The sequence below is a fragment of the Lichenostomus cassidix genome, chromosome 4 (assembly GCF_008360975.1).
Source record: "Lichenostomus cassidix isolate B80296 chromosome 4, HeHo_3.0, whole genome shotgun sequence".
Classification (NCBI taxonomy): Eukaryota; Metazoa; Chordata; class Aves; order Passeriformes; family Meliphagidae; genus Lichenostomus; species Lichenostomus cassidix.
Genome location: NC_139484.1, coordinates 56,874,029 through 56,901,778, shown reverse-complemented (window position 1 = coordinate 56,901,778; position 27,750 = coordinate 56,874,029). Strand labels below are relative to the sequence as shown.

Sequence of the window (27,750 nt, the reverse complement as noted above, 5' to 3'; positions counted from 1 at the left end):
GGGCAGCAAAGACCATGCAGAGGAGAAGTGATGGGAGGGAGAGAAGGAAAGAGCAACTGAATAAGAAGATATTATTTTAATACTTTTTAGTGTATTTGGTTTTAACTCCTAATACATTAATGGGCACAGAGATGCCCTGAGGGCTGGAGTTCCCCTTCCCTGGAGCCAGGCTGGCAGAGCTGGGAATGTTGCCTGGAGAAGGGAAGGAGCCAGGGAGAGCTCAGAGTCCCTGGCAGGGCCTAAAGGGGCTTCAGGAGAGCTGCAGAGGAGTGGAGTGCCAGGAAAAAGGGGAATTGCTTCACACTGCCAAAGGGCAGGGTTAGATGGGATATTGGGAAGAAATTGTTCCCTGGGAGGGTGGGCAGTACCCAGCACAGGGCAGCTGTGGTACCCCTGGATCCCTGGAAGTGTCCAAGGCCAGGTTGGATGGGGCTTGGGGCACTCTGCACTAGTGGAAGGTGTCCCTGCGCACAGCAGGCAATGGAACAAGATGACCTCGAAAGTCCCTTCCAACCCATGAAGATGCTCAGCAGCACACTCACCATCCTCCAGCCAACTCGCAGACACAGGAAGCTGGAAAATCCATCTCAAGGGTCACCAAATCCAGCCCTTCACTAATGCAGGCAATGGCACAGAAAAGCACAATTCTCTGCTGTGAAAGGAGTTACACTTTCAGCCTGTGCCATCACCTGTGTGAGACCTTTCCAGAGGCTCCCTGCTCCTGGATCTCCCCACTCTGCCACCAGAAACTTCCTTTTAACCTCAAATCTTTCACATCTTGATTTATTTATCTGTTTAACGTTCTTCTGTGCCTTAACCCTCTCCCTGGGCTTTACTCTGCTGTACATCTCAGCCTTCTTTTGGGTCAACTGAAAGAGCAATGCTCTGAGTTCCTTCTCTGCACACAAGCACTGCCTCCTCTAGCTCTTCAAGAGCTCCTCTCTGCACCTCATCTGTTGTTCTTGACCACTGCTGACCTGAGAGGCATTTCAGGCTCTGACAGGGCCTCTGCTGTGGTATTGAAATCACCCTGAGTCTCCAGTACATCATAAAATAGAAAGAAACAATAGCTATTCATTGTACAGCTCTCAGTCACAGAGCTGAAGGGACTTGGAGGGGAATTTAGCTCATCTCTCAGCCCCAGGCAAGACCCTCTCTCCTCCTCTGCCCTTTCCAACTAATGAACCCTGAGTGTGCAGCAGAAACTCTCATTATGAGTCCCTGCAGGCACAATCTTTCCCTTTCCATGGGATTTTCACTTTGGTCCTCAAGGTCGCACGTCTTCCTCCTCTCTGTTTTCCTGATTCCACAGCACAGATTGTTGGGGTTAGGATGTAGCCCTGAGCCTCCTTCCTTCCCTCATCAACCTGCTCAGAAAAGAGTCAGAAGCATGGAATGATTGGGGTTGGAAGGACCTTAAAGCTCATTGCATGCCCTGCAGTGGGCAGGGACACCTTCCACTGTCCCAGGGTGCTCCAAGCCCTGTCCAACCTGGCCTTGGACACTGCCAGGGATGGGAAAGCCACAACCTCCCTGAGCAACCTGTGCCAGGGCCTCACCACCTTCACAGCCAAGAATTTCTTCCCAATATGCCATCTATCCCTGCCCTCTGGCAGTGGGAAGCCATTCCCCTTGTCCTGTCACTCCAGGCCCTTGTCAAGTCTCTCTCCATCTTTCCTGGTGGTCCCTTCAGGTATTGAAAGGCCACAATTAGGTCAACCCAAAACCTTTTCTTTTCCAGGCTGAACAACCCCAAAAAGGATTAGGGTTAATAAAAAATTGTTAATATTTCCCTGCATGGAGAACGTTATTTTTCTCAAGTATGCACAGCAAGGATAATGATGCACCCAAAATCTGTCAGGCAGTTGCAAACTAATTTGCAAGGAATTAAGCACAACATCATTTTGCTGCAGCTAATCTCCATCTTAAAACTAAAAGGGAAAAAATGGCCTATTGTCCATCAAATCCAGCTTTTCCTGAGACAAGCTGAAGTTAATAACAACAAAAACTAGCCTAAAGAATCAAGTCCTGTACATTTATTTTTGACAGCCCCAGTTGAGGCACCTGTTTTGTGAACTGTGACTCATTGTGCTCGCTGGGCCAAGAGACAAAGCGCAGCCGCTGGAATGACTCAGAGCCAGTGACAGGAATGAGGAATTTGATGCAAGGAGAGGTCAGATGGGAGTGAAGGACATGCTGTGCTTAGACACAGAGAGCCCAGAGGTGGAGCCAGGGCCCAGATTCTACATACAGGGAAGAAAATGTGGGATTTCAACCAGCAGCTTCATTGTGACCTGGATTGCGGCTCTGCCCCACTGCCAGCCCTGCCCTGCCCTGCCTGTGTTCTGGTGTGACCTGTGCAGGTGCCACCAGGGCACAAAGGGGCTGAGGAGGAGCTGGTTGGCTTCACGGAGTGGCATGTTGGTGGGGAGACCTCAGAAGAGCTCAGGTCTCCTTTCTTTCCCCACTCAAGTGGTTTCTGAGTGCTCTTATCACAGACTGATGGAATTCCCTGAGTCGGGACAGACCCACAAGGATCATCAAGTTCAAATCTTGGACCAATGCACAGACACCCCAACAATCCCACCCTCTGTCTGAGAGCACTGTCCAAGTGCTTCTGGAGCTCTGGTAGCCTCAGGATGTGCCCATTCCCCGGGGAGCCTAGGCAGTGCCTGACACCCTCTGGGGGAAGAAGCTTTTCTTGACTGCTACCTAAACCACTCCTGACACAGCTCCATTATCGTCTTGTTGCAGATCCAAGCTGTTCTCCTGCAAGAAGATTTTGAGTGGACTTGAAAAGCAGACACCAGATCTGAGAGATGGTTTTTAAAGGGCAAACTTAAAAAAGATATATAAAATAGGTGTATTTCCCAACTTTGCAACAACATCAGATGCTTAAAACTTGCCTCTGCCAGCAACTTCCATTTAGAGTGTTTTGATAAACACACTGTTGAATTACAGAAGTGATTCCTTTCTATTGAAGGCTTAATGGCACAATAAAGTAGACCTTATTCAAATCTATTCAAATAAGGTGCATCTCTCAGACGCTCAGCACAGGAGGAGTGCTTTGTGAGGCACCTGAACAGCAGAGTCCCACCTTGGGAGGGGAAAACAGAGGGGAGAACAGAGCCCTGGTGCTGCAGTGAGTGGACAAAGATTATGCTCAATGGCCATGGACAGACAAGTGCAGCTGGTCAAGCCGTCAGGTCCCTGCCTGAGGTACCTCTTGTCCTCCAAGAAATATGGAAAATTGTCCCTCTAGTGCCCTGTCAGGACAATTTTATGGAGGTGATCACAGAATCATGGAATGGTTTGGCTTGGAAGTGACCTCAAAACTCGTCTTAAAGCCATGGGCAGGGACACCTTCCACTATCCCAGGCTGCTCCAAGCTCTGTCCAACCTGGCCCTGAACACTGCAGGGATCCAGGGCCACTACAGCTGCTCTGGCAATTCCAGGCCAGCCAGCAATCCCTCATTCCCAAGATCCCAGCCCAAGCTCCCCTTTCCCTGTCTCCTGTCCCTCCATGCCTTGTCCCCAGTCCCTCTGCAGCTTTCCTGGAGCCCCTTTAGGCCCTGCCAGGGGCTCTGAGCTCTCCCTGGCTCCTTCCCTTCTCCAGGGCACACTCCCAGCTCTCCCAGCCTGGCTCCAGCCCTGCAGCAGCTCTGCAGGTGAGCTCTCACCTGAGCAGGGCACAGAATCCCCCATGCCCTGCGCTGTCCTGAATAACCTGAGCCCTTCCCCTGCAAAGGGCTTTCCATGCTCCTCCACAGCAGCAAAGCCATGATCAATGGACATGATTGGCAAAAACCCAAGAACTCCAAGAATTAAGATGGTGCAAAAGTCAAATAAAGGCCAAAAAGCCAGTGAAGTCCTCTTAGCCTGGGAACAGTGATCACCCTTTTCTGGGTGGCAATAGGAAGTTAATGGTATTTCACTAAGTGGTGACACAACCCCGTTGTTCCCTGAGGCAGTGAAATCTGCTGTCAGCTGTTTTCCACAGATGATTTTACTGGCCCAAACCAGCACTAAAAAGCTAAGTAATTCAAATTGTTTCTGAGTTTTGATGTGTATTTAACATGCATAAAATGTAAACCATTACAGACATTAAAAGTAGTAAGAGTCATATTAGGGGATTTAATTAGTCCAATTTCTCCAGCAGGATTTTCCACACAAACAGGGCATTTCCCAGGAATTTGTCTGGGCTATTTCTAGGTGACCCAGGTGTGGAATCCACCACCAGTTCCCTTGGGAGTCAATTTCACAGCCAAATGCTTTCCCCAAGCAGGCTGAATTGTGTGATGCTCACACAATGCTAAACATTTTTATTTCATCTCATTATTTCTATTTACGCTGCTTTTATTTGACAAATTCAAAGAGTTAATAATGTGTCACATAAAACTAATGGCTAGAACAATAAATACTCTGTATAATTTCACAAACACAGCATCAGTTTTATTTAGGTTCTGTGATACACTGCCAGCATATTGCTTTTCAAGATATATTAAAAAAAATGCCACAGAGAATTTTTTTCCTTAACAAGAAAACATGTTTCTGTGGTTTGATCAAATAACTCTTACATGGTTTTCAATTTCCAGGAAGGAAATTAAAATAAAGGAAAAATCTTATGGTGAGGGATGAGAAAAGGAACATTACCCAAACAGTTCAATTTTATTATTTGATTCCACTTGTTCAGGTGATTTCACTCTGTTGAAAAAGGGTCAAATTCCATTTGCAAGTTTTTAAATTGTGCCATTAAAAGCCGAGTGAACATTTGCAAAATAAGTTACAAGCAATTTCCTATAAAAAATAGATTATTAAGCTTTAAAAATCATATTCTCAGGGTAATATGTGTGTCCTGCAAGATAGAGATAAATGAACTTCCAGCAATAATTCACAGAAATGAGTTTAGATTAAAAATTTACATTTACCTTGTCCCTGATATCAACCTTAGAATTATAGAAGGGCTGGGGAATGAATTGACTTGGTCCCAAAACTGGGTTGCTGCATGTGAGGAACTAAATAAAAATCATATCCAAACCCTCAGATGGATGTTAACAGCCTGAAATGGAAAATACAGATCCAAGCAGCCTGTATCTGGAGCCCACATGGCACCAACTCCCCAGGGCCCTGAGTCTGCTCCAACCTTATTCCACAACTGCTCTGTATTTTCAAGTGCACATCAACCCAGCAGCAGCCACCAGCTTGGGCTGAAGGGAAGGATTTGGTGAGGTGAATTTGGATTTCCAAGGCAGTTCCTCTGAAATGACCAAATCCCATGTCACAGTTTGAGCTTTGCCACTCACGGATGCCAACACTCATCCTTTTTCAGTTCCCAGCCCTCCCCAGGGAGAGGATGGCTGAGGCCATGGATAGCAAATCTGGGAGATACAGATACATATATATATAGATACAGACACAGAGACACATATATATATGTGTGTACATATATGTGTGTATATGTGTGTGTGTGTGTGTGTGTGTGTGTGTATATATGTATGGCCAGTGGTGGGTATTTATTTTGCTTTTGTACGGGTGAAGAGGATTTTTACAGCTCTTTTCAACCACTCAGCTGGTTTTTGCAGAGGAAAAAGGAGAAGCAAAAACCCCAATGAAATAGGACAGTTGGATGAAGATTGCAAACACAACACACAAAACAACTACTTGGCATAAATGAATGCAAATAGGTCCTTGATAATGCTGTTGAGAAGCTGCTGGTGTTATTAGTACTTCAATCAGAGAGATGCTCGTTAGAGGGAAAAAATGAACTTAAAAAAATCCCTCTCTTGAGGGAAGCTTTGTGCTCCTTCCTTTCCTTCCAGCAAATTCCTCCTTATCAGCTAAAATCAGGGTCCAACCTGCAGAAATGTTTACAGTTTTCAAATCCAAAACTAGTTAAAATCACTTATCAGCCAAATATTCCCTAAATACAAGACAGGCTTAACAGATATTTCTGCTCATCTCATGACAGCTCCCTTCCAAATATCTATATTCTATATTATATTATGGGAGTAGCAAAAGTTTTCCCTAATTTTTTCCCCTGTTTTTGCAATAGAAATCAAAACAATATACTGGGCACTTGTAAACTGGAAATAATTCATTAGGTGAAGGTTTTATCAGGTATTTCTGTTGATGTTTTGGTAGAAGGGATCACAGACAGCCTATATGGAATTCTAGTGCAGCTGCTCCTCTTTCCACACCTTGCTGCCCAGAGAACATCCCCTTCCTACCACTGGCATTCCTTCCAAGGGGATCCCACACTTTCCATGACCTAAAAGTGGGCCAACGTAAGAGGAATAAACACCCAGTAGAAAGTACAAGCTGGGGTGTCCTCGTGTGTTTCTTTGTCACCCCAATGCTACAGGAGGGAGTCTAATGAGTGGAAGTGGTTTTGCTGAAGACAAAGAGAAAGCCACACACTGAGACAGCTACAGGCTTGGAATTCCTCAGTGGCGAGGCATGGAAAAGCTCCTAGAACCAGTAAATACCAGAAAGCCCAGAAATAAGACTTCAGAAATCAAACTGTCTTTCCAAAGGTGAGTTAAGGAGCCCAGAGCCTACCTTAGCCAGGTCAGACAGAACCACACTGGCCTTTCTGGCCTCACAGGCTGCATGTGAACCATCTACAACAACTGCCACAGCACATCAGGATTATTCACTTTATTTCCCCACCCTTCTCAATTTCATCCCCATCCTGCAACTATTCTTTTGAGGATAGCTTATTTATATCATCCTTGAAAAACCCTGAGCTGCTCTGTCCTCCTCTAACACATCTTGATCAGTTAAGAAGAAAGGGGTTCAAGTTACACCTCAGGAAGTTTAGATTGGATATTAGAGAAAATTTCTTCGTGGAAAGTGTTGTAAGGCATTGGCACAGGAAATGGGCATCACCATCCCTGGAAATGTTCAAAAATCTTGTGGATGTGGTACTTAAGAGTTGGTTTAATGGTGAACACTTGAAGAATGATTTCATGGTGGGGCTGCTGTGCTCATGAATGCACATGGAGATTTAAAGGTCTTTTCCAGCCTAATCAATTCTATGATTTGACACAGCCTGGTCATTTCTGCTTACCATGGCTTTTATACATCACACCTCAAGCCTGCCCTCCTCCAACCTGCCTGCTTGCACAGGACCTCCCAGGCTCAGCTCTGCAGAGCTCTGTCCTTGCTGTGCTTACACTCACCCAGCTCACTGGGTAGGCTGGCAGAGGTCACAAAAGCTGGTCCATCAGCAAATTTGATGGACTAAAAGCAGGTCAGCAATGTGTGAAGTAAAGGGGAAAGTGAGTCATCAAGAGTGACAACCAGAACAGGATAAAAGCTGTAAAAAACATCAGTTCCTTGGCCCTTAGTTCTTCAGTGAACTCCAGCTGCATGAAACAGCCCAAAATCAAGCTACATGTCAAAATTAAGATGAATTCACCCTATAGAAGTGCTGGAGCTGGCAGACGCTTCATTTCAAATCATTCCTCACCACAGTGGTACCCCTGCAGCTTCTCCAAACCCTGCACCCTGTGGCACAGGGCTTACTACTCATTTCTCTCCTCCTTTACTGCAGGCTGCAACTTCATTGCAATGTAAAAGGAATTTAACAAGGGCTTCACTCGCATGAAAAATAAAAATGGACTGAAAAGATATTAATTAATCTGTGGTAGCCCCTGCCCACTCCCGTGATCAGCTCATCACTTCAGCTCTGCACTTCTTGAACAGATGGAATCTTCTGGCAGCCTTTAAACCACTCAACAGCACTTTCTCCCATAACAAAGCAAACTAATTACTAGAGTAAGATGCTATTTTCCATCTCTTATTCTGCTATTTTTAAGGAATCAGCTTGCTGTCTGATTCAGGATTTGCAGTGAAGCCCTCAAACAGCAAAATTAAATGCACATTGGTACAATGGTACACAACATGCTAAATGAACTTCAAAAGGATTTTGCTCACCAAATGCTTCCCCCTTTCCCTTTAGGAAACGAAAGATCGTGGATGTAAAGATAAGCAACCCTTCGCACTGCTTCACATGATGGATCTCTAAGCACAGCACAGCAAAGGCTGCTCCACAGACCAGCTCTGCTCCAAAAGATTCCACAATATTTTTTTTTCCAACATGAGGATAATATTTTCCCAATAAAAAAATTTTCTTTTTGACCCTGTGTTTTGCTCAATCTCAGCATTTGGTTGCTAGGCTGTGCATGTTTTTTCCAAGGTAACTTCTTGCCTTTAGCAACTTCAAGATATGTGGAAATCAATGTCAAAATTATAAACTTTCCAAATTCTTTTGGGAAAGCTTCTAAAAATGGCTGCAGAGGATTAGAAGACTTAGATTAATTTGATAACAAGCTCTAAAAAAGCCTGAGCTACAGCAATACCAAGTCAGACACTTGGATGAGTCCCAGGCACCCAAGGAAGTTAAACACCCTTAGAAAAAAAATTGCAATATTCAGCTCCTCTGAACACACCAAGAGCTGCAGAGAGAAGCCAACAGATTTTGTAATAACTAAGCAAATTTAGTGGTAGATTTGTGATTCAGTGGGTATTTGCTGAGTGGCAAATAAACCAAAGGAGCTAGTTATGTGTTGCCTAGCTGCAGCCTCTAATAGGAATTGCTTCCCTGCAGGTAAATCACTTTCTATTAGTCCTAAGTACCCCAGGAAAAATACTAATTGAAAACACAGTTCTAATACTGTCCAGCTGGAAAACATTAGCTTAGGATGGAACTAGTTTGACACGGGCTGCCAACTGGCTATGGACAATGGAATAGGAAATTAATCTCTTGCAGACAAGACATCCCATTTTCCACTTCTCCTTTGTAACCTTCAAATCAACTCATCATTAACCAACAGCTTTGATTCCCATGGGGAAAGAAAACCATCAGTGGATTCATGATAATGAATAAATCTGGCTTTCCTGCATTAAAATGAAGACTCACATTTTAACATAGTGGATGGCAGAGGAACTGGAGGGCAGATACAACATCCAACAACGCAGTGACATTTCCCTCTCTTCTTGGCTAAGAGTTAAAGAACAGCTAAACCACAAAGCAATCAAAAAGAAAAATGCAGTTGTCCAATTCTGTATTGTCCCAGCCCATCTTCCTGCAGCTCCCTCCTGCTATGAGCCTTTTCTATGCAGGTGCAAAAGGTATGAGGAGAAAAATCCAAGTTGCTGGCTGGTGTTAAACCACAGCACCCCATAGATACTCAGACTGGTTTTTAATTTTTATTTAAATTCATTTCCATGCAGGAGCCAACATGTCAGACTCAGAAGCACCATTCCCCACGCTGCTTTGAAACCACAACCTATCTGAGCTTCCTCTCCTCCCCTGAAACACTCTAGTCTTTTATGACTACTTTTATTCCCTACCCAAGTTCTGCAAGATGAGAAAAGAAACCATATAAACCTCATAAAATTTAATAACTCTACTTGTCATGTACAGACATCCTTGTTCTGCACCCACATCTGCCAGCAGATGATGCCAGGGGTCCCTGCCCATGGCAGGTAGGTGGAATGGGATGATCTTTTCAAGTTCCCTTCCAACCCAAAATACTGACTCTGTAATTTTATGAAGTTACCTGTTGGCACAACATTACAGGTCCACATTCATCTATTCAGGATCACTGTACCAGGTTTGTGCCATTTGCATGAATCAGACCATCTCATTTGTGCCCCAAATTGATTAAGAAACATGCATGTGAGTTATCAGCACAGAGGCAACTACCAGTTGGTAACGATTTCTGGGTCTGAAATAGGATATTTCTCCACAGTCTTACTTATTATGCTTCAAACCAGCTTCTCCATCCATTCTAGAGTAATCCAAGGAGGCCAGACAAGTGCAATAAGGAAGATGATGGCAGCAGAACAAGAGCAGAAATAATGCACTCATCAGAAGCAAAGAGATCCAAAATTTATCCTCTCCATAGTTTGAGTGCAGACAACTTGTCAGAGATCAAAAAGCTTAGGACAGCTTTCTTCTGGTCTGATTCCACAGGAGCGGTGTTTTTAGCTAGTTTACTTCCAGAAAACAGAAAGAGATGAAGGGAAGAGCCCCAGACAGACAGACTGCAACCCAAAACCATCAGCAGCGTAACTATATCCACCCAGATCTGCCTCCAGCCTGACAGCAGCATCCATATGCATCCCACAGCTTTTTTGATGAGCAATGAAATAAAGGTTCAGTCTAACTGGGTAAGTGACAATCCGATTTTGCAAGTGTGGATTCCCAAGTTTTGGTGAGCTATTTGAGGTAATGACTCCCAGTACCAGACTCATGACATAAGCAGGGAAATTGTAAAAAACCAGAAAATCTGAGGATCTGGAGTCAAAAGGAAGTCAGTGGGGAGGAGAACCAGTCAGAGCATACAAGGAGAGGTCCAGATACTCAATTACCCAAATTACTGAGAACCTTTGCAAATTTTACTTTAGTTTCACTATGTTCCAAACCAAGGACAGGACAGGATGAAAGCAAACAGCCTAATGATACACCAGGAGAGGTTTAGATTGGAAATTAGGGAAAATGTCTTCACAGAAAAGGTTGTCCAGCCCTGGCACAGCTGCCCAGGGCAGTGGTGGAGTATCCATCCCTGGAGGGATCTGAAAGCCATATGGATGTGGCACTTGTGGGGGTATGGGTTAGTGGTGGCCTGGGCAGTGCTGGGGGAGTGGTTGGGCTCAATGCTCTTACAGGGCTTTTCCAACCTTAATTATTCTGTGATCCAATATATTGAAAAGCTGGTTTTACACAATGTCCATCCAGAACCTGGTGCAGGACACCAATGAAGTGGAAAAGTATTACAGCTTGCCATGACCGACCACATTTACACATCAATAAGGAAGAGCTAAAGCTCTACTGGCAACCTTAATGATGACATTTCCTGATACTTAGACCAAGACTGAAACATTATTACTCACCAAACAGAAGTTCTGAGGTCAGACTGTTTTCATGTGCTTTATAATAATTAAAATATCTGTGTTTTTAAAAGAAAACCAGAACCAGCTCTCTGTTATAGTAAGAGAATGTGAGAAACTTAGTGCCTGGACTAATTACAGAATCACAGAATGGTTTGGGTTGGAAGGGATCTGAAAGATGATTCAGTGCCACCCCTTCCATGGCAGGGATACCTCCTATTGTCCCAGGCTGCTCCAAGCCCCAGTGTCCAACCGGGCCTTGGACACTGCCAGGGATCCAGGGGCAGCCACAGCTTCTCTGGGCACCCTGTGCCAGGGCCTGCCCACCCTCACAGGGAAGAATTTCTTCCCAATATCTAATCTACATCTATCCTTCTTAACCTTAAGGCCTAATGAGGAAGACTTCCAAAACACTTAATTCTAAGTAAAATAAAACAATCCAGCTGCCTTAGATGAGAAAGAAAAATATTTGGTGCTCTCAGGTTCTTAATTTTTTCTTTTTGTATAGAAGTCTGTACTGGTCAAAGCATCACATCAAAAAGACCTTTGAATTAATTAGTCACCTTTTAAATACGCCTTTCCTAAAAATTCAACGTGTTGTGTGTAAGAATATGCCAGCTTGGTGTACAACAATGATTTCTTCAGGCTACTATTTTCTAAACACAAGATATACTGGAATATATATTTTTCATCAGAAATATGTTAACACTATTACAGTACATAATTACACTCACTTTTGTTTTGAGATTTCATGGGAAAGGGTTTCTCTTGGCAGAACCTACAACTATTTCCAGCCCAATGTTCTCTGGTGTAAAGCTGAATTCTTCTCCATTACAAAGCATAAAAACTAACAAGGCAAACCTAACACTTCAAACCCAACTTCAGTATAACTTTAATCTGAACCAGCCCAAAAGTTGTAAGTGAGTATCTGAAGCAATAAAAGCAAATTAAAATGGTACCTGTTGGACCTCCTGGACTTACAGTTTCTTGCAGGCATATAAAAAAATGAGAGGATTTGGGATTACTGTGTTAAATATCCATGGTTAATGGTGGTGAGGAGCATCCCAAAGCCCCAGCTCTCACCTTTATGCTTCCCCCGATGAGATCTGGTGGCTCTTCATCTGTTTCTAAGGCAACGTTGATGGAGGCGAAGGGGCGACTTGCCATCTGTTGCATCTCACGCAGTAGTTGCTAATTTAATGAACAGAAAAATATTATCATCATATTGTTCTGACACAAAGATGAAAGACAAATGTATCTAAAAGGTTTTGCCCCATACAAAGGGGTATCAATGAATAGGGAAAAATAACCTCCAAAGGTTTTAATGGGCTTAAGAATACAAATAATGGTAAATAGTCACATTACTACAATTTAACAAGTTATTGGAAGTATATCTGAATGCACAATGTGAGCCTGACACTTCTGGGAGGGAGAACAATCTGACTGAGTCTCCATAAAGCAGTTATTTACTTTTTAAGCTGTTGTTTGTCTTCACCTGTCTGATTCCTACTCCATAGGATTTGTGGGAATCATTTTAAAATTAAACTAGCAGCAGTATGTAACCACTATAACAATGAAGTTGCTATTTTTTATAACAGCACCAGCAAAATGCTGTCAGCCTTCTATTGAGTAATCCTCTTTTTTTATTGTTTCCTTGCTGAATACAGCAAATGTATCAAATGGCAAACATGTCCTTACTGCAAAATGTTTTATTAAAATAAAAAATCTTTTACTGGGCAAATCCCCACAAGCCCTCATGACACAAGACATCATTTCATTGTGCTCTTAAGCACTTTTTAAGCATTATGATGCAGCTTCCCCTCTTTTAACACACAAAAAATAGACACTTTCTACACAGCTGGGCTGGGAACAGCATTTCAGTTTTAGCTGAGCTGTGGACACGCTTCCTTTTGGCTCCAATGACTAATCTCTAATAGTAACAACACAGCCTGTAAGGGGAGGCAGAAGCCAGAATTCCCTGAAGCAAGAGGTCCAATGGGACTCAATGCCTCTATTCAATAAGAGAAGAGGCAAACACTTTGTACAGCATGTGAAAAACCAGTGCTCTTAACCTTAAATGCAGAAACTGCCCAAATCTCTCATACAGCTTTACACATTTACCATCACTATGTATTACAGCAATACCAGTTATCCTCAGTTTTTAAGCTAGACTGAGGCACCACCAAACACTCTCTAGAATTCCCACCATCACCACTCGGATTTTCCCACTAATTCTGGGAAACCTGACAGTCCAAGCCCAAACTGATCATTTACAGCACTCAAAAAGCCCTAAAGAAAACACCACAAAATGCATTGCTTCCCAAATATCCCCCAAGCAGCACAGCAGAAAGTGCAAGGAAGGTGCCATTATCCAGCAACGTTGTCTGGACAGAATTAATTCACAGAATCACTGAATCCCAGGATGGTTTGAGTTGGAAAGATATCTGGTTCTACCCCCTTCCTGGGCATCAGTAGCTGCCCATTCCTCTTGTCCCATTGCTGTGCCCCCAGAGCAGAGCCTGGCCCTGCTCTGACTCCCCTGCAGCCAGGGACAGCCAGGCACAGCCAGGCACAGTCAGGGACAGCCAGGGCTGAGCTCCTCTCAGCTGGGCTCCTCTGGAGGCTGAGCAGCCCCAGCTCCCGCAGCCTTTCCTTGCAGGAGATGCTCCAGGCCCTTCCTCCTGTCCTGAGGAGCCCAGAGCTGCACACAGCACTCCAGATGTGCCTCAGCAGGGCTGAGCAGAGGAGCAGGATCCCAACTCTGAGTTGCTGGCAAAGCTCTGATGCCTCCTGGGATCCCATTGGCCTCCTTGGTCCCCAAGACATACTGCTGACTCAGGGACAGCTGATTGTCCACCAGGACCCGATGGTTGTTCCTCCCCAGGTGCAGGACCCTGCATTTGCCCCTGCTGAATTCCAGAAGGTTCCTCTCTGCCTATCTCTCCTACCTGTTGAATTCCCTGTGAAGGGCAGCACAGATCCCTCAGGGGGATCAGCTGCTCCTCCCACCTCTGTCATCACAGAACTGCTGAGGAGACATCAACCCTCATCCAAATCACTGAGGGACCAGTCAAACAACACTGGGCCCAGTACAGAACCCTGGGGGACACCACTAGTGACAAACCTCCAACTAGACCCTGTGCTGCCAATTACAACCCTCTGGGAACATTTTATGGTCTTTGCTTTGCCAAATCACTGGCAATTTTGAGATTTTTTTGGTGCAGAAAACTAGAGAACTGTCTGTAACTTGGGGTTCAGAGAAGGCATGACGAAGTCAATGTAGATAAACTTGGGGGGTGTATAAGCTTCTATGGCTCTCAATCGAATCTAAAAAACTGTAAAATTTTACTGCCATAAAAGGCATGTGAGAAAGTTTCCCTTAATTTCTGAAAGAAAAAAAGAAAGGGGAAAAAAAGGCATTTTGAGCAGATTGTAGATACTGTCACGAAACAAAAACCCAACAAATCCACACAAATGGAGTGTTCGTAAGCAAACTTGTGTGTAACTCACACTTGGGTAAAAGGACACGAGGAGTGTTCGGGTATTTAAAGCACACCAGCAGATTGCAGACGAAAGCAAGTGTGAAACAGATTGCTGGGTTGTTGTTCCTGTAATTGTCCCCTTCAGCTATCGCGAAGTGCTTTGTTTAATGGCTATAAAATCAATGAACAAGCTGTCCTGATGAAGATGTCCAAGAGACTGACGAACTAAAAGCTATTAGTTCTTCAAAGGAAGTTATTTTACTAAAGAAAATGTGCAATTTGGCAACATGACTCCTACTGAAGTCAAAAGTAGCTTTGAGACTATAGAATCACAGAATGCTTTGGAATGGAAGGGATCTCAAGGCTCATCTCGTCCCACCCTCTTCCATGGGCAGGGACACCTCCCACTATCCCAGGCTGCTCCAAGCCCTGTTCAACCTGTCCTTGGACACTTCCAGGGATCCAGGGGCAGCCACAGCTTCTCTGGGAACCTGGGCCAGAGCTTCCCCACCTTCCCAGGGGACAATTCCTTCCCAATATCCCATCCATCCCTGCCCTCTCCCAGTGGGAAGCCATTCCCTGTCTCCTCTCCCTCCACGCTCTCTGCAGCTCTCCTGGAGCCCCTTTAGGCCCTGCCAGGGGCTCTGAGCTCTCCCTGGCTCCTTCCCTTCTCCAGGGAACATTCCCAGCTCTCCCAGCCTGCCTCCAGCCCTGCAGCAGCTCCAGGGCTCCTCTGCACTCTCTGCAGCAGCTGCAGCTCCTTCTGCTGTTGCCCAGGGCTGGGCAGCTCTGCAGGTGAGCTCTCACCTGAGCATAAAAATGCCCAAACTAGGTAAAATCAGAGGTCCAGGATGCCACCGAAGCAGTAAATGCCTAAGGCAACGTCCTTTTCCTAACACCCAGCTTCTGGTGTAGCTCAAGTCGTGTTACAAAGCTCCCCTAAAAATTAAGAATTAATTTAAGAAATAATTGTTCTATAACTTGAATGTCAGTCTCTCCCCCAAGGCTTGCACCATGCCTATTTAAGCCAGGCACATATCTATACTTCAATATTTGTTTGGTGTGTCAAAATTTTAATTAAACGATTTTACGATGATGCAAGGAAGAATTGTGACTTTTCCCCAGTCAAGAGGCTGAGCGTGGCTTTACAAGTCAGCAGCTGTTAACATCTAGATACCACAGGACCTGCCTTTCCCTCACTACTAATGATGGGCTTTCTGAGATTTCAAATAATGAACCTCAATAGTCTTTCAAGGCAACCCCTGTTTTCCAGATGACACAATTAATAGGACAAGCTGGGAATATTTTAAATCACTTAGGTCTGAAGAGGATTTTAAAGGCAAAACATTTGACAGGCTTACAAAGAACTCACATCAAAAAGCCTGTCCTGGAATACACCTCTGGCCGTTAATATTTTAATAACTGCAAACTGTGAGAAGATGCACAACTTTCATTTGCATTCAGCTTGATTCTGTATCATAGCATCATGGAGTGGTTTGGGCTGGAAGGGACCTTAAAGACCATCTTGTTCCACCCCTGCCATGTTCCACCTTCCACTAGACCAGGTTGTTCCAAGCCCTGACCAACCTGGCCTGGAACCCTTCAAATAAAATGACTCCTGCCAGGAATTTTTTAAATTTCCACATCTTGAGTAATGGACAATCTAAAATGAAGAGTGTGTTACTGATGGGAGAAAAACCTCCTGAGGAAGTCAGGAAAGCCTTGTCAGGCAGTAGCGCAGAGAAGAAAAACAGCTATTCAGGTTAGCAGGTTAATTGACTAATATAACCTATGCCGTGTTTCCTGACAAGAAAAGCCTGGACATTTTATTCCTACCATAAAACAGCCACTAGGCTCTGTATAACCATCCTGCTTCCATCTATCTCAGCAACTGCCCCCTGCAGAGACTTTTTCACTTTTTCAGGAGCACAGGGAGCTTTGAGGGCAGCGCTCTGATATTTCCAGCCATGAAAAAATGGCGATTTTTCCAGAAGAAAGCCACACATTCTGGATTTTATGAAGAATAGCATTAAAAACAAGCTTATCTAAACAATGATCAAGAACTCGAAATGTACTCCAGTATGAACAATTTGTCTCATTTTTTTTTAAGAAGCACAGCAGGAAGAAAAACAGTAGGAACTCAAGGAGGACAGTAGTGAAGTACTGGCACAGGGTGCCCAGAGAAGCTGTGGCTGCCCCTGGATACCTGGAAGTGTCCAAGGCCAGGTTGGACATCGGCATCAGCAAAAAATGCAATAGATGCCACAAATGCTCCATGAAGATGAGCCACAATGTCTCAGAACTAAGTGATTTAAAGCATTTAACTACAATTACACTAACAACCATGTACGTCAACAAACAAACAATTTTCTCTGATGCTTTCATCATCACTGAAAATTAAGTTTTTAAGCCCCTAGAGCAGTGCACATATTAATGTTAGCTAATTAGTTTTGTAACTGACTTTGCAGGTTATTTTGAAAGAGAGGAGGAGAGAATTAATGTTCAAATGCTTCCCAACAGGCATTTCCACACTTCAAAACTATAACAAACCAGAAAGCAAAGCTGCTGGGAAGTTGCCTCATGCTGAAATGACAGAAGATATTTAATTCAGGGCTGATTAAGATAAGCAAGTTATTCATCATAATCATGCCCAGTAAGAGGGCATAAAAATCCTGACCTTTAATGAGAAGAATAAGATAATTTCTTTTTAAAAGACCAGAAGGATCTAGTCCAGGCTGACTAAAATATACACCAATACCTGATAATTACACAATAGCACAATGCAGCTTTGACTGAGTAGAGCTCTTCCAGAATAATTACACAACACTCCTTCTCTCCCTGATTTTTCCAAATAGCTAAATTAGATACCTGTACAGCTGATGTCTACCATCAGAAAGAGGTAGGACCTTGGAGTCTGAAATGAGAACAGCTTCAATATACCTGCAGTTGTGGGCTTTTTTTAAACAAGATTGAACTGCCCTAGAGCTGGACTTGATAGAATCACAGAATCATGGGATGGTTGGGGTGGAAGGGACCTAAAGGCCCATCCAGTTGTATCCCCTGCCAAACAGAAGGTTCAATCCAATGGGTTGGTATCCCAAGGATGATGCTCGAGCTTCATCTAATTTGACACTCCAGCTTCATCTTTGCTCAAGTTCCCACCAGTTCTTTTTTGGGATATAAAACCAACTTAATTCTCTAGCACCAACCCCACTGCAGACTCTGTGACAAGAGCTGAGTTGTCTGCCAGGGCCATGTCTGTGACTGCCAGCCTGACCTGATTGGTCCTACACGGAGAGATTGAAGCTCCAAGTGGTCAGCTGGAACTGACCATCTGCAGGTTCCCCCGAGATGAGCTCCACGGGGCACAGCAGTGACAAGAGCATGTTCAAACAAAAACAGCCATCAATTTCCCCCCTTAAGCGGGGATCTCTTGTCAACACTAATATTTTGGGATGTTTTTCCTCTTCAGGGCATCTCTGATTTTTGCTGCAATTTCCTTCAGTTGGTGACCAAAGCCACATGGATCACCGCAGAGCACACACAGTGTTTGTATTTCGGAAAAAGCCTTCTGGCACTATGAGCTGGTTCCCATTCATGGATTTTAAATTTAGGGAGAGCGGAAAGTTACGATTATTTGATCTGACCTCCTGCCTGGTGCGAGTCACTGAATTGCACCATGTGATTGACCTAGAAAAGCTCCTTCCAAAAGCACTCTTATTCTGAGAGCCATGTTTCTAAAAATACAAATCATTGGCATTGCCACTCTCGCCATTAAAATGAGGAGAGAAACAAATCAGCTTTTGACTTCTTTATCCCCAGTTGCAGACAGTGGGTGTTACAGACTGGTTTGGTTTCGGAAGGACCTGAAGTTCATCTAGCTCCAATCCCCTGCCATGGGCAGGGACATACTGTCTAAGCTTTTGGATGATCCTTTAGAATATCCTCCTCCCATCGTGAATCTTCTAGGATTCCTTTCCGCAGCCACTGATTCACATCATCAAATCTCAATATGATCTTCCTTGGAGAACATGAGGAATTTGTGATGCTTTAAACTCTTGCTTATCTTCCAGATAAGAAATTACTCTTGCAGTGTTGTTCTCCATCATCTGCAACACCCAAAATATTGCTGAGAGCAGGAGAACACAGTACTCCTGTAACTGGTCACACCTAAGAGTAACACTATGCTCTTATTTTACTACTCATAAAGGCAGGAAATGGAAATTTACATACACTTAGTAAAACACCATGGCCACCTTCACTTCAGTCTATTGTCCTGGGAATACCTATTCTGGGAAGTAAATCTACCTTAAGTACATAAAAAAAAAATACTCAGGTTTATGTTTCCCACTGTAATGAGAGAAGTTAGTGCACTCACCATGTGACTCAACCTCCTCAGCCACCTGCTGGCTGTGATTTCTCACTCCTCCAATTTGTGTTTTCTCTACAAACAACCCCAAACCTAAGCTTAATACTTTCTTTTTGCTGACAGACACCAAATAGTGCTGTCAGTGCTATGGAATATGAAGGCACATGTGACAAATGACTGCTGGGAGCTTGGAGAATATACCAGTAAACCCTCCAAAGCACCTGGGACTGCCCAAATCTAGAGACATTTGTTGCCAGACCTTTTAATATTTCTGCATAAGTCTGATACCAAATCCTTTGGAGCAGATCCTGGTCCAAAACACCACTGGAGACTCTAAACAATGATGAAGATCCTGATTTACAGTTAGTTTGAAAATTTTCCAAACCTAAAGCTTTTTCTTTGACCAAGAATGCCCTAAATCACAGTCTCTAAGAGAGAAGAGATGAGTGAAATACTAACAGGTGAGACCAGGAAGGGGAAGAAAATTAAGGCAGGGCAGTAAGTAATACACAGCACACATCCCTTGGAGCATCTTTGCTGTAAAAAGCACAGCAATCTGCTTGCCTACGTGGTATTCCATGTGCATGGATGGTACAGAGGACAATGCCAGTGGAAATAGAAGCACTACTAGGTTTTGAATATACTTGGGATGGAAAAAGGTTTCAGCAGTGGGGTCAAGATGGAGAAGGATAATTCCTGCACTAAATCAATACACAAATACCATCCTGAATAAACTGTGTGACTTGAAGAGTAAAAACGTTCAGTCTTAGTCTTGGCAAGAAAGGAGGCAAAATATAGATCATTTTATGTTAAGGGCGAAATGGAGCTCTAGACACTCAAATTTAGTTATCTCTGCAGGGCTTGATATTGATACTCCCAGCACATCCCAAAGGGGCAGAGGGATCCAGTTGACCCTCACCACCCTGGGTCAGGCATGCTGTCTTTGCTGGGAGGGAGCTGTTCCTTGCTTCAAGGGAAGGAAGCAAAGCAGACTGAGGGTGAAGAGCAGAAAATCTGGATGCAAGAACAGAACAATAGGACAGAAAATTCCCATCAGAAGATGAGCATATTAAAATTCTAACATCACGCTCATACTTTGTGCATTATTCTCTATTGCCACCTTGATTCCTTTAACATGTCATTTTCTATAGACAAGACAGAAGTTTCCTATCCCTATTTCCTAATGTCATTCACCTCATTCTAATCCTCCTAAAAAAGCTGCCTTTTTATTTCTACTGTCCCTTTTTAAGATGTCTGAAGATACTCAAACATAGGGCTCAATGGCAAGGGAATAAACACACAGGCTACAATCCCATCTCCTGCATGCCTCATATGACACAAACCTTTCCTATTTTTATATCAGTCAAGTTTTACACTCTGCAAGGCCTGAACTTTTGCTCAGTGTTCCAAACTCATTTTTCTTAGAGCTACACAATGGCTACACCTTGTTTGCACACCCAGCAGACCCTTTAGCCAGGAGGCTGAAGAGCATTTAGCCAAGAGGCTGAGAGACATGTGCAAGCAGCTGGGCAGAGAAGTTTAGCTGAAATACAGAAAAGGAAAGAAGTCAGGAGAATCTGGTATATTTTATGAGATCCTGATGGAGATTCTGGATTTGTAGCATGTTGCCTTCTCCATAAGGAGCAAAGCAAACTTGTTTCAGCCAAATGATACTGCTCTGTTCCACTAACCAGCCACACCAGGCACAGCTGCATGCCTTCTCCCACCACATTTTCCAAGCAATCCTGGCTGAATAATTTTGACTACTAAACCTGTCAGCACACACCCTTTTCTGCCCCACACATATCCCAGAATAAGCCTGAGCAATCAGCTTTTGACTCTGCACTGTGATTAGAAGTTGGGCACTTGCAATGCTTCTGTTGGGAGCAGAAGTGACGGGAACTACCTGCACACTGCATCATATTTTACTTACTTCTGGGTTGAGGCTAGAGAACAAGCACAGTTACTGTACACAACCATGAGAGACAGCTGACTGTAACTTGACCACTGCTAAAAATACAGCCCAAATCAGAGAAAGATCTTCCTTCGGGGCTGCAGTATTTCATAGAATCATGGAGTGGTTTGGGTTGGAAGGGACCTTGAAGATCTCCTAGCTCCAACCCCTGCCATGGGCAGGGACATGCTCCACTAGACCAGGTGGCTCCAAGCCCCACCCAACCAGGCCTTGGACATTTAAAGGAATGGGGCATTGATAATTATTTTTAACTACTAAAGAGATGTTTTCTTGGGCTTACTGAGAATCAGTACCAGAAGTTGCCACTTTCAAACTATAAAATCATCTTAGATAACAAACTTTTGCATGAGCTTTTGTTTCTGGATACAGTCTTCATTAATATATGTGATTATGGCACGACAAAGATTTAAAATTGTTTCCTCAAGATTTACAAGTATTTCTAACAGAAGATGTATGGAACAGCAGAGACTCATGAATTACAAGATAGAGTCGCTAGATAAAAAGAAGGAGCAAGATAAATAACAGCAAAAGACAGGAATGTGCCTGGAAAACACCACCCTGACGAACTGCCTGTCAAACAGCCACACATGTAGATTGAATTTAGACTGAAACATGCCAATACGTTACCAGTACTCCAGCTTTTTTTTTTCCTTAAAACATGCATCAGGCTGTAACTTAATTTATAGAGATATTTGTCACTTAGGCCACTGCTCAAATACTTTAACTGAGCTCCAAAGCACAGTATTTACTTCTCAGTCTGTATTCCTTATACATTCCTAGATAACATTTAACCCCAGGAGCCACAGGGAATGTTATGCTGACTCCAGCTTAGTTTCTTGCCAAGAAAGCGAATAGGAAAAAACAGCTGCCCTAGTAAAAATTTATCTACCTTCAGAGAATACAGAAAACCTCAAAGACTTCCATTATTTCCAAGATTAAGGGTTATCTGTTTGAAAAGCAATGGTTATATTCTTCAGTGAGTTCACCAGTAAGAACAGAAACATCTGAAGCAGAAAGAGGAAGAAGAGAAGAGTTATCAGACATCATCCTGCTTTATTACCAAAGAGGAGCTCCTCATATGGAATAAATTCGTATTATTCACACCACTGCACTGCAAAGTACAACCAGCTACAGATTTTTGAAGATATGCAGGAAACAGGGACTCGCAAAGAATTCCAACACTGTAAAAATTAATCCCCCAAATCCTCTTGATCAACTCCTATGTGGAAACAAAGCTCTTTTGAACAGAACAGTGACATGGCTGGGTGTCTGCAGCTGCCGAGTGCTTCATCCCAGCAGGACAGCTGGGAGGAAAACCTATGGGAATAGGCAGATTTCACCTGAAAATCCCAAAGCAGGGGAGAAACACCACATTCCTTCAGGAATCTGGCCTAAGGTGATGACATATAGATAACTATATACAAACAGTGCACATGGACTTGCTAAAATAATGTCTGGCTTCTCCCATTTTGCACAGAAATAAAGAGTAACACAAGACAAAGCTCCTAAAAATAATTCCAGGTGCAGCCCAGCTCAGACTCTGATACCTGCACATTATACAGGCCTCTCCTTCCACGCTTTTAGCACTGAGCACACCAAGAAAACTCAGTGAATGTGTGGCTGCTTGCTTGTGGCACACAGGACTTCTCTACAAACACAACTCATGTATGTTGGCATTTGAGCTGCAAAATGAGGACTAAGGACACATTCTGTGTGCCACAACAAATGGCCACCTCACCTTGGTCACCCCGAGTGCTTTGGGGGGAAAAGAAGATCAGGTTCCATTGAGAAGCAAGAAAAGAAGGTAGTGAAAAAAATAAATCAGGGATAAACAAGGAGGACCCAGATTTTGGGGGGGTGAAGCACTAAGTTATTTATGTGATGCAAATACGAAAAAGTTGCGAAGCTGGTTTAAACCGCGGGTAGGTGAAGGGGAAAAAACTTAAGACTCTAAAATTTGCCTTTTGAAGTAATAAACTACAGCTTTCCAAATCCTGAGTGGCTTCCCCACCTTTCTCTTATGCTCCTAATGCTCCAGGGGGAAAATCCAACCACCCAAAATATCTGAATAAGGTTTAGTTTGAAAATGGGGATTTGACTTCTTTTTTTAACATATTAAAACAATATTTCTATTTCCTGTTTCCTATTTTATGGAAACAGATGTAAAGAATCTCCCAATTTATGTGATTTTGTACTTATGCAGTCTAGGAATAGAAGTTCTGGGAATCTGGGATATTCACCCCTGAAACTGCAGCACCAGGATACTAAAGTAACATAATTTGTCACTGAACCTCTAATCAAAAATACACTAAAGGCCTAAACAGCAGCATTAACTGAATTAGCTTAGCCTTCAATTTAAGGTTAATGTGATGTATATGTGGATAAATACTAGAGAGAACAACTATAAAAAAGTGATTTAAGGAACAACATTTTATCCTTCTCACCTCTCTCCGTCGTGATGCCCAGCAACTTTGTTTAATCTTCCAAACCACAGCTGCCACCAGAAGCAATGACAGGAAACAACTGGAAAGGAAAAAAAAAACAGAGAATAAGTGGCAGCTGAAAAATTCTAGGAAATGAAAAATTAGAAGAAAAGTTCCTATAATAATTAGAGATACATTAATGAAATATAATGCAGCACAGTTCAGTGCTCATGATAACCCAGCGAGGAATGACAAAGTTTTTTTCAGGGAAAACTGTTGTTCCAAAGTTCCCTATCTGACTTCCTTATGTGACATTCCCCAGTTTTCCCAATCACAACAATAAGGCTGAAAGATTTAATCAGTTTGGAAAAGCCACTACTGCCTATATCTAGTGATATTTTAAGTGAGAGGATAACCCCCAAAAAGAAAAGCCTTGAAAGGCACAGAGAAAATTGATTATTATTTCTTTTTCAAATTACAGAAATAAGACATAGTGTAAAGTAGTTGAATTCTTTTAAACAGGCTGTTGCAGAACTACAAACATTTCTTGATTTCCCCAAATCTATATCGGTTTTCTTCAGTCAAAAGAGGGGAAAAAAGGATGAATGGATTTATCAATTTCTAGGGAAAATGAAAGGAAGCAGATATAACAAACAGCAGTTACAGTAATAATAGAAGCCAACTGTATTGACAGTTATGATCTTATCACACTGAATGCCTAATGAGCAACTTTAAGGCACAGAAGCTAAGATTAAAATCTGAACACCAGTGGAAGCCTCTTTCCTGAAGGACTGATGGGTTACAGAAAACATCTCCAAACCTCTTCCCACATTCCAGCATGTATTGAAAGTCTGTTAATAGGAAAGTTTCAATTGAAAGGAAGATTAATCAAAATAGAACACTTTTTTGCTCAAGTGCAGCATTCACATCAACAGCTGGGATCTGGATTCTCCAAATGGGATTTCTCTTGAAGACTTTGCAAAGCACTGCAAAATATGGTTTACTATCATACAGCATATGATATTACAAAAACTGGCACTTGTTTGACTTGCATGGCCCTGGCACAGGTTACCCAGAGCAGCTGTGGTGCCCCTGGATCCCTGGCAGTGTCCAAGGCCAGGTTGGACATTGGGGCTTGGACCAGCCTGGGACTGTGGGAGGTGTCCCTGCCCATGGAACTGGATGGGCTTTAAGGTCTCTTCCAACCCAAACCATCCATGATTCTATGATTTTAGATGCAGTTTATGTGCAACGTAAGATGCTGCCATGGCTTATCCATGTTCAACTCCTCAATACACCTTTATTTGGGGAAACAAGGTGGAAATCCAAAGGGCAGAGGAAAAATGCCACCAATGGCAAAAATGCCAGTAATCTCTAGCAGCTCTGTTAAATTACCCATTTCAGAGGAGTTTCTCCAGAAGGAGATTCTCAGGAGGTCAGGGATACAGATGAGGTCACATTGTGCCACCATCAAAGTCCATGAGGTTTATACAACACACATGCTCCAGTCCCATATGTCTAACAGACAGCCCCACAAATACACACACCAAACTGAAGATACACATCAAAACATGTGTAACTGCTATAAGGATGGCACCTTTCTAAGAAAAAAGTGACCTCAGCAATTTGAAAACTGTTGGACCTCTTATTTTGGGATGATTTCATGCAATCACAGAATCATTTATGTTGGAAAAGACCTCTAAGATCATAGAGTCCAACCATTAACTCGGCACTGCCAAGGCCACCACTAAACCACATCTCCAGGTGCCACATTTGCAGTGGCACTGTAAATATGTCTCCCTACATATTATTTACTCCCTCGGAGAAGGAAGCTGGAGTGGAGAACTAAGATTACCTTTATTACTAAATCCCCTTCCCAAATGCAACACTGCACAAGTCTGTATGTCCCACAGTCTTTCATGGGTTTCTCTTTCCTGCCCATTTCTGGCAGCACAGCCAAGACTTTCTTGAGAAAACACAGAGAGGAATTAACAAAGACTAATAAAAATTTCCCCTAAAACACTCACCACAGTACCCTTGTATTTCACAGGAACAGCACCATACATCTTTGTATTGTCACAAGGAGGCAGCAAATACCCACAAAAGCTATAAAATCACTAAGGAGATATATTTTCCCCCTTGAACTAACATCCCTTGGAAGCACTCAGGGAGAAATAAAATGCAGAGCTTGCTGCAGTCCATCACCTGCTGGAAGAGCCCCAGGGGTTGAGAAAAGTCAAGATCTATTGTTGCATTTACTGAGCCTAAACCATCCTGAAATAAGTTAAAAGACCTGATGTGAGCGTCAGTAGCTTTAAAGTTTTTTTTTTTCCTACTTTCTGTGGGAAAGCAACTTTGTAGATCTGGAACCAGCAGAAAGAAACAGCTGCATGCAGAGAGAGATGTGCTGAGAAATGATTTGGAGTGAGAGCCAACAGTGTCCTGGTTAAACCTGTGCTCTGCCCTGCTTTCTCCTCAACAGCTTCAGACACATCTCTGCCAGCCAAGAAAACCCACTTGTTTGCAAATGACTTTAAAAATAGAACTTTACTACAGGATTTGCTTTGCCTTTTCCTTCTCTTTCTTCTCCAAAAACAACAGCCTACCAAGAGTCTCCTTCCTCCTGGAAATCCACTCCACCCAAGTCTCCTCTCTACAGCTTCCCCCATCTCAAATGGCTCCAGGGAGACCTTATAGCCTTCAAGAGCATAAAGGGGCTGCAGAAGAGCTGCAGAGGGACTGGGGACAAGGCATGGAGGGACTGGACACAGGGAATGGCTTCCCACTGGGAGAGGGCAGGGATGGATGGGATATTGGGAAGGAATTTTTCCCTGGGTGGGTGGGGAGGCCCTGGCACAGGGTGCCCAGAGAAGCTGTGGCTGCCACATTCCAGGAAGTGTTCTAGGCCAGGTTGGACAGGGCTTGGGGAGACCTGGGATAGTGGAAGGTGTCCCTGCCCTTGGCAGGAGGGTGAAACAAGATGGATCTGTAACTTCCCTTCCAACCCAAACTATTCTGTGATTCTATCAGTGTTGGATTTCCATTTTCCTGTGGCCTGGGACAAGTCCAGCTTGAGACCAGTTAATTTTTTTCCAACAGAATAAAAGGAAACCAGCAAACTCAGGTGTGAAACCAGACTGGAGGGAAAAAGAACCATCAAGAGCCATCTAGGACCCCTGGAGAGTTTTTCATCCCAGGGAAATTTGAACGTGATTCCATTTAGGTCAGGTTCTACCAATTAGAGCTTCCATTGGCCTATACAGTTATAACTTAATTTTTAAGTTATAAAAGTTTATGCTTACACAGCATAAATACTGCAATGCAGGGAGGAGATACATTTAAATTTTATGAACGATATTCTATTTGGCAAATAGCTTTATTAATTCATTCTTAATTATTCATTAGATTATTTAAGTACAATAAATGAGCAATGTGGTTATAAATAATCTCTCCTCCATTGGCCTCAACACATGCATGAAACCTTAATTGATCAGCCTTCAGTGGTTGTTATACCACAAGGTATTCCCACACTCACACAAAAATCTGAACTTTAACACACTGTCTGGTTTTATTCTGGACTTTAATCTCCTTTTCACCACAGAAGGATTATTCTCTCCACTCCCAGTATCCTTAAAGCTTTTCAAGCAAGTCCACTTTCATTTTTAAATGTCTGGAGAACTCCATCAGCACTTTACTATGATGCATTCTCAGGAGGGGAGAAGAAAATCCATCTGGTGTATTAGGGCCCAATTATTAAACTCTCGTGAAATGTTTATCCACATCAGAATTGCTAGTAAAAAATGGCAGCTTTAAACACCAAAATGTACAGCAGCCTCACTGCTAATGTGCTTTAACATATACAGGTCACTTAATAATTTCAGAAAGCACTGCCATGATTACTAGAAAAACAGCCCAAATTATTTTGATGAATTGGAAGCTACTGAAGTGCTATTTACAAGTAAATTTTAATATGCTGGAGAGTTACAGGACACATTTTAAAGCCCTGAATGCATTAAACCTTGAAATAATTGGAACAAGTACATAATATGCAGGGAGTTTGAATGGTTGGGCTTTGCCAAACAGCTGCCTGCAAGGTCCATCGAGAGATTCCTGAGCTCATCTTCCTGCTGAAGATGGCACAAGGTTCAAAGCCACAATTCACCAGAGCTGTGGCAGTGAAGGGCAATGGAGACAGGAAAGGGTCTGGAGCAGAGGGGGCATGGGTTAAGGCCAGGTGGAAATTAAGCACCACAAGGCCACTCAACCCTCTTGTCAGTCACACTGGTGGGATGGGGAGGACAATCAAAAGTGAAATTTGTAGGTTGAAAGAACAGTTTAACAATTGAAAACAAATTAAAATTTAATAACAATGGCTAATAATAATAATTTAAAAAGAGAAAGAAAAAACCCTGAAAAAACACAACTGATGCACAATGTAATTGCTCACCACCTGCTGACCCATGCCAGCCCCACTTCCCAGAGCAGACCCTTCAAGGTAACTCCCCCAGTTTATATATACACTGGGCATGATGTGTTGTGCTGTGGAATATCCATTTGGCCAGTTGGGGTCACCTGTGCCAGCTATGATCCATACCAGTTTG

General features: G+C 43.2%; 1 protein-coding gene across 1 annotated transcript in view; it reads right to left on the bottom strand.

The window, feature by feature from the left end:
* Positions 1-27,750, bottom strand: part of ATRN (attractin) — a 147,024-nt gene that overhangs the window by 8,542 nt on the left and 110,732 nt on the right. Inside the window, exons 26-27 of the mRNA XM_085059314.1 lie at positions 23,171-23,249; positions 11,984-12,091 (exon numbers count right to left, since the gene is read on the bottom strand). Of these exons, the coding sequence (XP_084915440.1) occupies positions 11,984-12,091; positions 23,171-23,249 (187 nt within the window). The remainder of the gene's footprint in view (positions 1-11,983; positions 12,092-23,170; positions 23,250-27,750) is intronic.